Source organism: Cariama cristata, unplaced genomic scaffold (assembly GCF_000690535.1).
Source record: "Cariama cristata isolate BGI_N322 unplaced genomic scaffold, ASM69053v1 scaffold27497, whole genome shotgun sequence".
Lineage (NCBI taxonomy): Eukaryota > Metazoa > Chordata > Aves > Cariamiformes > Cariamidae > Cariama > Cariama cristata.
In genome coordinates this window covers 28,607-39,699 of record NW_009625353.1, presented here as the reverse complement: position 1 = coordinate 39,699, position 11,093 = coordinate 28,607, and the positions used below count along the sequence as shown (strand labels likewise).

The window sequence follows — 11,093 nt, the reverse complement described above, 5'->3', positions numbered from 1 at the left end:
ATATATAATTTATAACATAAAATAATAAAATAATAAAACAAATAAATATGTAATAGATATAGAGTGATTGGCATGCAGAAGTAGGAATATCACTTTGATACTATTTTATTATGGTATTATGACACATAATAATTTATAGAATACTATGCCTTTAAAGCAAAACAAAAAACTTGAAGAAAACAATATAGAATTCTTGAATTGGACACCCCAAATTAGTGATTCGAAAAGAAAATAATTGTCTTTCACTTCTTCGGTAGAGAATGTAGATAAGAATGCTGCTTTATCCCTCTTTTTTAAATGAAAATAAGTATTTGTGAAGCATTTATGTGTTATGATGATGTGAGCTTTACAAAAGCCTGACAGGAAATTATTAATTATGCCTTCAGAGCAGGGTTTGAATGGTGTTCAGTAGATTAGACATATGTCAAGCAACAAGGAGAAAACAAAATGGCACTACTCAGCTAGTGCCCTGAATGAGGTGGGAGTTCTTTAATGATGTAATTACAGATTTAGCAAAATAGGTAGGCAAAAGCAGTCCTAATTAAATTTGCACAGTAATGCTTCATGTTTGGTATTTCTTAACTGCCCAAGGTGACTTGAGTCTACATCCTCTTTAAGAGCTTTTCCACCAGACTAAAGAGAGAAAAACCTCTCTCATCTGGGCTGCTGATGGTGCTTAGAAATTAAAAATTTGGGCACCTAGCTCTCATACGAAGAAAACTGAAGTACGTATATAAAGTAGAATATAAGAATCAGAAGTGATTGGGTGGTCTCCAGCCACCACATCAAAGTGTTTTAGGGTAGGTTAGTGGGTACATCGTTGATGGATGTGGATGTAGTTAGCATCTCTCAAGGACTCGGGCAATAAAATTTTCTGATAGTCCACTAGTCTCCTTTTGTAACACAGCTGTCCCCTGAAAAGCAACTTGCAGCAAGTAATCCCTTATGGTCTTCACTCTCAGTGGAAAAGAGAACATACTGTAAAAGAACATCACTGTTATTGCCATGTAAGTTAAAATACCAGATTTAATGGTAACAACAAAAGAGGAATCTGACTTAAAGGTAATGCTATGAATGCTAGTATAAACTGAATCAAAGACACATTTGTGATTGGTTTCCACACGAAGACTTCAGTGTCTGACAGTTTCATTAGAAGATTCCATTTGGATGGCTCTATACAATGCAAGAAAAACAAAGTCATACACATATTTAGGAATCTGAAATGACTTTGATGTTTTTAATAGATAGTTGCCTGAGTACCAACTGCATGCTAATTAACTCATTATAATTATGATATGATGATTTTTCTTCTCACTGAATAACCAGAATTTGCTAACCTAAAGCAAGATGAAAATTAATAAAAAGGAAACACAGGCATCAGACTGGCATTTCTCTGCATAATCGTCTCTTGTTTCTAAGCAAATGAGAGCCACTTGAATTATGTTGAATTATTTAGATATTTTGCCTGTGTCAGATGTGAACTTTTAGACCTCTTTCTGTTCACATTTGTTTACATGAACTGAGTGGGCATTTAAAAAATGAATCAGTGATTTAAAGGAATTAGTTTTCTGTTGTTTTCAAAAAGTAAATTATAATGATATATACTCTCTATAGTCAGCATGGTTGAGTAGGAGGAGCTCACATGTTAGAGTTACAGAGGGTTAGAAAGGACAACAAGAAAATTGGTGGAGGTTTCATGGCACATTTGAAAACATGCTGTTGCATGATCTAAATGTGTTTGTCTTTAATTTCTTACAGGCTGTTTCCAGCTATGTAATGTTTTTCGGTCCCATGAGATGGAAATTGAGCAGTGCCTGCTGGAGTCCCTCCCTCTCGGCCAGCGGCAGCGGCTGGTGAAGCGGATGCGCTGTGACCAAATAAAGGCATATTATGAACGAGAAAAAGCTTTCCAGAAACGGGAGGGCTACGCAAAAAAACTGAAACATGGAAAGAATCATCGAGTTCATTTTAATCTTGCTGATGTGATACAGGATGCAATCATACGTCGTGATGATAAAGAAGGTACTCAGTAATGTTCAACTACTTTTTTCTTTTTGTATAGCTAAAAGTTTCAGAGGAAAACCTTCCCTGTTCTGCTTACCTATCTTTAGGAAAAGTATAATTTTACATTATAATAATCATAAAGTGACTGTCTTAATAGAATATACAGGCACGTATTGCATACCACATTTTACAGCTTGTTACTGAAATGAATAAGGTGTGGAGAATAAACCTTTTGAGGTCAAGATATATGTAAACGAATATATTTCAAAACCCGTAAGGACTATGATTATCATTATGTGTGGCCTCTTATATACCTGCATGAGCCATAGAACTTAACACAAGTTACTTTGAAAATTTGTTTCTCAATTTTAGCCAAACTCTGGAATAATGAATGCTGCTATTAGTGACACTGGCCTGACTAGAGCAATGAGATAGTGTTGACACATAGTCACACCAGATAGTGAGTCATCTTTCTGGTTGTGAAATTATGTTTATGTCCTTTTGAATTATGTAACCACATTTTAGGGGTTCTGTTTTTAGTTTCCTGGCATTGTTTGAATCCCTGGTGCAGCTGATAGTAATCTGAGGATTTTTGTAATTTACTCTTCCAAAGGGAACCAAGCCTTGCAGTAAGCATCTCTCAAGTTTTAAAAGTCCCCAGGAATCCCTGTATGGTTTTGTAGGAGGGATATAAAAAAAGAACTGATGCAGTACTTTCAGCAGTCCCTTTGCAAACAGATTTAATGGCAGCTCTTTGTAATCACATTAGCACAAAACTACCTCAATAAGGGAGGCTCTGAAATAGAGTCACATCAGGCAAACGAATTGGCAAGTTGCTCCTAATTTTATCAGTTTGATTAGGTATGGGTTTTTTACTTATTCCTGAATCTTCATTTTAATGCGTATTTGCTCTATCATTGCTTACCACTGAAGTATAGTCCTACACATTTAGATCTATACAGGAAATAAATCAAAGAGCTCTTCTCTTCAACCAAGTGCTGAAGGCATCATTTATAACCAAGTTACAAATAAAATGCACAACCTTTCATGCCACTCTCCTAGTGTGTCAAAGTATAGTGTTTGTAAGTGAAGATCTTTCTCCATTTTCCCATAGCTCCCAACTTTCTCTAAAAAACAAGCAGAATACTAGATATGACTTTTAGGATTCTATAAAAGTCAGATACTTTAGGCTATTTTTGACATTTATGCTGAAGAAATGTAGCTTGCTTACTGGAGTGGTGTTGGGGCATCAACATTCTTTTGTGTTGCCAATACTTGGCCTTGAGCTGCACCTGAATCAGAACAGAACAGTCTTCAGCAATTGCTTCAGAACAGTCTTCAGCAATTGCTGAGACTGAATAGCATGAACGTACAGGAAAGATACCTCAGGCAGAGGACAGTAAGGTGGGGTTAAAATAGGGATGGTGTCCTGCACTTAAAACAGTTAAAATGGGTCCCCAGGAGCAAGGAGCTCAAATAGCCAGCAGATAACCCCAGTAGGGCTAACACTATCCTGAATTTGATGCCTGTGGTCTTTTCCCAGGACTGTTACAAAAAATCATAACCAAGAAAACTCTCTAAACGAAATGATAGTTTAGAAATCTGACATTAGTTTATTGCAGTGCTGGATGCATGGGTGATTTCTCCTCCTAGCATGCACACCCAGCCAAATGAAGATACACATTATATACAATAAGATATTTCCATATTCATAGTACACTGCATATTCATTGTTATTCACACTTAGGATTGGTTAAAAGTTTCTCGCTTCTAATGTAAATTAGTACGCATCCTCAGTAAGCACTAATGAAGCCTCTCTATTAACTACGCATGCTCCCCAAGTGTGGTTTTACCCTCTTTCGAGGGGGGCCATCTGAGTTCAAGGCCACGGTCTTCCAATACCACAATTACTTTTGTCCTACTTTCACCAATTTATCGTTGATGTCTGTGGGTTGTAACATTTTGTCAGCTTGGCTCCTTTTATGTCTAGAACTCCCTCTCTTGAAGGTTTCTTCTTGCTTTCTTACCTACTAATTTAGATAACAGTGTCCCTTTTTTATAATTTGTTCTTTGTTTTCTTAATGCTTCCCAATCTTGGGATGCCAGGTAAAGAATGTGCCTGTTTTTCTGTTAATTTAACTAAATTTTTTAACTCTTTGGTATCAGGATTATGAAAAAGTGTGATGGTTGTCTTTAAGCAGCTTGTGGACCTGCAAGTGCCTGCCATGATTTTAGCCAAGTGTTCCTAAAGCCTATTTGCTTTGAGGTGAATAATACTATATTAAGAAATGTTATCATGTGAGCCAATTAAAAAAAAACCCAACAAAACACAAACAAACAAACAAACAAAAATTGAAACTCATAGACATAAAAGCTGCTCTCCTACTGTTGTTGCTGAGTGGAACATCCAAACCATGACTCTTGAGTGAAAATATCTACATTAGTATTTCAGTTCAAATTAGATGTGCTTTTGTAGTAAACATCATATCCATTTACTGTGTTTGGTCTTGTTTTATGAACATGCGAACTAGATTCCTTTCAGACAAAACTGAACTGGAAGATGTGGTGGGGAAGCACACCTAGTGCCTCCAAACAGTAATGGGTTTTCAATCCATAAGGTCAGGCTAGACATAGGCTGAAGTAATCCCACTGAAACAGGTACAGCTGGGGAAGTTTGGCTTTTGGCACCGTCTGTTTCTCTTGTCTATTTATTCATATTTCAGTCATTCATTCAACATTCATCACTTATATTACACATCGCTATTTACTAATGGGTATGTGTAGTCAGTAAGCTAATTGTGATTGATCCTGATAATTCCATGGAGTATCCTCCACCTCACTGCAATTTCACATCATATTTGTCTGTACAGCTCTGGTGTGAAAAACAAGATCTGACCCCTCGCCTTCACCTGGTCATAAGGCAGAACTGGCTGCAATACTAGGCTGCAGATGGGAATGATCACACATTTCCTGGCTCTTCAAATGTCACACCATCTCTTCAGCTCCCTGCTTTTGGTGAAACGGCCTGGGGGACTGCGAAAGAGGTTGTAATACTGGGTTAAGTAAACAAAGGTGGGAGGCAGGTTTTTAACAGCCTGACAGCCTGCCTTTCTTCCCATAAATCCAGGTCTGGTCTCCAGGATCTGCCTTTTACTGCACAGGGTGCTCAGTAATCAACAACATGCCCAAATACGCTCAGTTTGAATCTAGGGAAGCAAATTCAGTAATAAGTATTTTTAAAATGCTTCTTTTTGGAAAAGCTGGGCATTGAACAAGGATTTTTTTAAAAAGTAGCTCAATGCAAGTAAGTAGAAGTACCTTAACATGAATTAGTAATAATAATTTAATGACTTAGAATAAACCCCCTTCTGCTATATGATAAGTTGTTATCCTGTGAAAAAAATGGGATTCAGACCGATCTGAATATTGTATATTTTAGAATAAATGCTGCAAGTAATCAAGATGAGAACTCAGCAAATCTTAAAAAATTCAGTTTTGTTTACTCAACATTAATAATTGGCAGAAGAGTATTTTAATGCACTTTGAATGTCTTTACTTTTTTAGAGATTATTTAATTTTCAAACTAGACATTGTTTATAATGCGATACTTAATAACAAGTATAAAGGTGTGGTATAACATATTCTGTACTCAAATAGCTTTAGTCAACTAAATTCTATCAGGCGACATCTTTCCTTATGAGTAATTAATTCTGTGAGCTTGAAGTGCAATGGCTTTGAAGAGATGAGTTCCAATCAAGGTATAATGTAACTCATCTGGCTGTGAATAAGCCTGATCCTGCCGTTCAGGTTGTATGGGCAGATGGCGGTGTCCGAGAGTAGGACTCTGCAGCCCGGATACTTTAAATTAAGGAACTGGATAGACATAGACAGAGTCAATTTTGTGATGAGACTGTAAATGTTTTTGTACTGTTTTTGCGATCCTTGGGTTCAAAGTGCTTATAAGTCCTCAAGCTTCACAACTTTCAGAGTGTGGGGTTTTTGTAAAATGGAACTGAAAATCTCAGGGCTAAAATTCTGGGATTCGTACAGTTTTCTTCCGGTTTTACCCTTGGAAGAGGGTATACAAAAACAGAACTACGGAAGAGTAGACTCATCCACAGAGAATTGCAGCTGGGCCTATTTTCTTCAATTCTTAGATGTATTTAGGAATTGTTCGCAAATCTTGGGCTCTTAAATGCTTTACCTACAACTATGTGCTTCCTCCATTCTTTAAATTGAAGCACTTCCAAAGTCTGCTTGACTGTCTTGTGCTCCTCTGAGACTGTTAAGCAGAATCCTGTTTATTGATGAATTCTGGAATAATTTTACTTGATTTGAGGTCTGGTTATGAGAAAATCTATGTCACTTACCCATACTGATCAAGTAGAAAATGTGGATACATCGCATGGAGCTCATAGAAGAGCAACAAAATCAAGAGGATTATAGAGAGTGATTAAAAAGGACGAGGTGAAGACCTACGAGAGCAATAAAGTGATGCTCACATCTGAACGGGTTTGAATGCAGCTGGTAATAATTCAGCAAGAAAGAACACCCATTCTATAGGTGTAAAAGACAGCTAGAGAGGGGTGTTTTACAGTTCTATGAAGAGAACGCAGAAAGTGTGGTATAGAAAGTGGAAAGAAGACCCAACAGTAGAATAGGATACAAGTAGCTTCCCAAATGAAGTCCAGGGGCTCATTTCTTATGGAATATCATAAACTATGTAGACTGGACAGCACATTTTGAAATGGTAAGAAGTAGTCTGATTTGGTAGGTGAGGTAAATTGGATACCATGAATATATATGAAGATGAATTTATAATGTGGCTACTGCAGAGACATTTCATACCCGAGTCTGATCAGAATTTCACTCTTAAGAATTCATTCTCTTTGTTATTCATGAAGACTGCAAGATATCTTCCCCAAAATTACTGTAGCAGCTGCTACTGGGCACAAAATGCATCTCTGATACTGTATGCTAATAGATGTGATCATTAGTTTGCATTAAAATTAATTTTAGAATGGGCTTTTAGAAATTTTTACCAGTGACCTGCTTTGTCTCAAGTTTAGAAATTAAATATATGCTCACTATATTTCTCACGAAGTTAAAACCTAGCAAAATATTGTATCTTTTTTCTGTTTGGAGGCATTTAAAATTAATTGTATTTTTTAAATTATTGTTCCTAAATGATATTTAGTCTTTTATCTGACCCAGGGAGATAGAAGGGAAATCCTCCTTCTTTTTCTCCTTGCAGCTTCCTGCAATTTCTCTTTTTAAAAATAATTTGCTTTTTAATGCTGTTGGTGGGCCACATTCACCCACACTACTAACAGTGAGCATTTTGAGAGATTTTGCAACTATTATTCTCAGTGCTGACATGTATAGAAGCAGAAGCTGGTGAATAAGTGAGCGCACTGTGTTTTCTAACACTGGTTTTGCACACCTCTACTGCTGGCAAGGGAATACCTGTAGTTCATTTCCCTTTAAATCCTATATAGCTTTGTTCTGTGAAATGTTAAGTCTCTATTACTAATGGACGGCAGGAGATTTGTCCTGTTGACATCAGTCATATAATTTTGCTGCAAACTGGGAAACGTAGCCAAGCCAGCTGCTGCGTCTCATTCCTTTCCACTGTGAAATAGGTGTGCTTGCACCTACACCTAGCATTAGCGTGGACTCAGATTTTCTTCTTGGATATGCATACTCCAGTATTTGCTGAGCCTGCACATCAGCTTAGACTCATGTGCAAGCAATTAGGAAATGAACTGAGCAATTAGGAAATAAACTGAGTGGATCTGAGCCCGAGGTTCTACTTCAAATACAAGGTAGTCATGCCCAACGGATCTTGGTATTTTGGCCTCTTGAGAAAGAGGGATATGCATCCTTTCTGAAACAATGGTGGTTATTGCCACTGACAACAATGGGAAACAGTGGCTGCTTTGAAAAAGGTGATTTTTTGAGTGTGAACTGACAGACAAACTTGCTTTAATTAAAACAGTAGCTAAAAGTGAATGTGAGAGTCTTGCACTGGAAATCTAACAGAGAGGGGAAACTAAAGCATGAGGTTTAGTTTCAGTCATCTTTTGGTATACTATATAACCCAGCCTTTCAGACATCCTGCAACATTACCCAAATCACGGGATTGTTGGAAATCTATATATGTGGTATCTTTTGTCATAAAAACTGTAAGTTATAATGTAGTCATGATGTATACCGTAAGGTCTCCCATGCTGGCAGCGTGCGGAAGGTCAAGGTGGGAAGTCCAGAGAGCCATCAACTCAGTCTTAAGGCAAAAGAGGTAGTCCTGTGAAAATCAGTATTTCAAATGGGAAATGCAATTCCCTAAACCTAATTAAGGCCCATTTCATCCTTTTGAGGGGCAATATGCTGATTCTGTGGCAGCATTGTGATTCTAAATAGCCACAATACCAAAGTGAGTGAGTGTTAGCAGTAATGCTGCATCTGTAATAATGATTCTTAGTCCTTTCTGTGGAGGTTGAGCCTGAGACTCTGTTTTACTCAGCCCTCCTCAGCTCTGCCTGAGTTTCTTCCTAACCCTGCAAAACTACCAGTGTCGCCCTTTGCATTTAGCAGTAGGGTGCGGTGTCTGGGGACAGCCTTACTCTCACTTCTCTCACCAGGGAATGCCTGCAAAAGGTGGTTTAAAAAGCAAAAGATACCAATATCCTATTTTTGCTGTAGTGTCCACTGTTGGCGGAGGCCTTCCAGGGCTGTGTGCTAGCCCCAGCAGATTGGCTGGAGAGTAGTTGCTTAGTGCAGGGGAAAAAACAGGGATCCTATCTCACTTCCCTCTTGTGATGCCAGTATCTCTAGCCATTTGAAAGATTTAATGCTATTCTGAGATTTGGTAGTATCATGATATTTGAGAAGACTGGAATAATCAATATAATGGAGGGTTTTAGTATTTTAGTTAGTTTTCATGTGCACTGCATAGCTATTTCAGTTACATTAATTAAAAGGGTGTGTAAGGAAGCATAAAAGGGGTACAGGTGAGGCTGATGCTAGAGTGTAATTTTCATCTTAACGACTTTGGGTTATAAAAAGGGCCCAGGGGAAGAGAAAGCAAAATCTGTTCAAAAGAAGAATGTGTCTTTAAGTTGAGGTGGCAGATGAGCTGACCATTAGCTTTCAATAGCTAGGAAAATGTGTCAAAGATGTTACAGTGACTGTTCCTATTCACAGAAAAAATATAAAAGTAATTTAAAGTGCAAAACTGAGGCTGAAACTGAGCTGAAGTAAACCATGTTTTTATTATTTCCTTGCATTGTTTCCAAATCTACTGACTTCTTATTTTTTGCATCTTATTACAAGAGGCTTGCTTATGCTTTGCTGTTCTATCTTTTTCCAAAACAAACAGCTTGGTTGGTTACAGACAAGTCATTCTGTAAAACAGTGAGTTGCACTGCCTGTGTCTGGCAAACATACCAGGGCAAACTTACTCATCCTCAGAGATCAGGTGTAAGAGTTGCCAACAGTCTTTTTAAAAAGCTGGAAGAGCCAGGATGTGGGCAGTAGTGACAGGTTTGCAAACATAAGACTCCCCATTTGGTGAAGCCTGTTGTCAGGTAGCAGGAGAATGAGGCTGAGGAATGAAGATCATTGAGAGTCTGTAACATAGACTATTAATCGCAAACATCTTTATAATTAAGAAGAGTGGGAATATATTCAGTTAACCTGTCTGCCCTTGGGATTCTGACTTTCAACCTATCTTTTTAGATGTTCGATGACATCTCTTCTTCTCAAACTGATTGCAGGCAGCTTTTCTGATTTTACCTGTTGCATGTGCTGGGATAAGTGTTTAGAAAGCAAGGCTCTGAGCATGGCAATGCCTTGTTTTTAAAATTCACCAAAGCCTTGAATGAGGATTGGTTTTTTGTGTCCTAGTAGTTCAGAGGTATCTTTGCTACTAGACAAGACTGAAAGATAAAAGAATATGTTTACTGAAGACAGAGAATTGAGTAATAGAACAGATTTACAGGAAGAAAAATTAATAAAACATATTATTATGCTTAATATTTAGGAAAGAAGTGAAAAATAGAGGTAGCATTAAATCTGCCAAGTTGGGTCTTTATCATTAAGCTGGAGTTTCCTTAAATTAGGCAAAAAAACCCCATCTTGAGTTAAAAGAAGTTACCAGAAAAGGACCTCTGTGTGAAAGTTCAGATCAATCTTCTATGCCACCCCAAATTACAATAACTCACTGTTGTTTATTTCCACCTTTAAAAACCTTCCTGCCTTGTTTCTTATGATTAATATTAAATATCAGCTTCTTTCATTCCCTTCTCCTCCCAAAGGTACTTTAATTAACATTTCTTGTGTATGCTGTTTGTCTCAGCTACAGCCTTCTGAAGAGGTAGGAGTAAAATTTTGTAAGTAAGTGATATAATGAGAAATATTAAATGCATGGGGTATTTTACTTTCTATATAACCTTGTTATACATATATTACACCAAGAGCATAAAGGCCAGAAATATAAATGCAGTTGCTGAATCAGGATTAGAGTCTGTAATCTTGAGTAGCTTTTCCCAGTTTTCTGTGCACTCTTGATTTTACACTCTCTTTTGGGAAACCTTCTCACTTTCACCAATCATTCCAACCCTGAGCAGGATAAAATGGCAAACAGTTGTAGGGTGTTTAGTATGTGCATGTAAACCTTCATGACAAAAAAAAAGCCCTTAAAATAAAAAACTGAAATCTTATGTCAAAACCTATCTTCATAGGAAATGGGATGAATTACACGACTAGTAATTTGCTGCACAGTGATATCATGAAGCGGGAAAAAAAAATAAATCAATTAATCTCAGTTTGAGGAATTTAAGACACAGCATAATCAAGAACATTTGAAACAGAACTACAGGGCAGCTAAAGTGTATTTGAGGGATTACATACTCTGTATTTCCTTACCTTAGCATGCTCAGTCCTTTTTAAAATTTAAAACAGAAATAGATTTCTCAGGTTTTATAGTGCTTTGTTTCATGATTGTGCTAGTATTATTTAATATATTTTAATTTTAGATTACTAACTACTGTCACTCTAAACTTCATCTAAACTTATTTTCTTTTTTTTTT

At 37.1% G+C, this 11,093-nt stretch overlaps 1 protein-coding gene across 1 annotated transcript in view; it reads left to right on the top strand.

Moving 5' to 3' along the window:
• Positions 1-1,758: 1,758 nt before the first annotated feature.
• The window catches only part of LOC104164301 (unconventional myosin-XVI-like), a gene marked incomplete at both ends in the record, with an annotated part of 32,009 nt that continues 22,674 nt past the window's right edge, over positions 1,759-11,093 (top strand). Inside the window, one exon of the mRNA XM_009703588.1 lies at positions 1,759-2,022. Within this exon, the coding sequence (XP_009701890.1) occupies positions 1,759-2,022 (264 nt within the window). The remainder of the gene's footprint in view (positions 2,023-11,093) is intronic.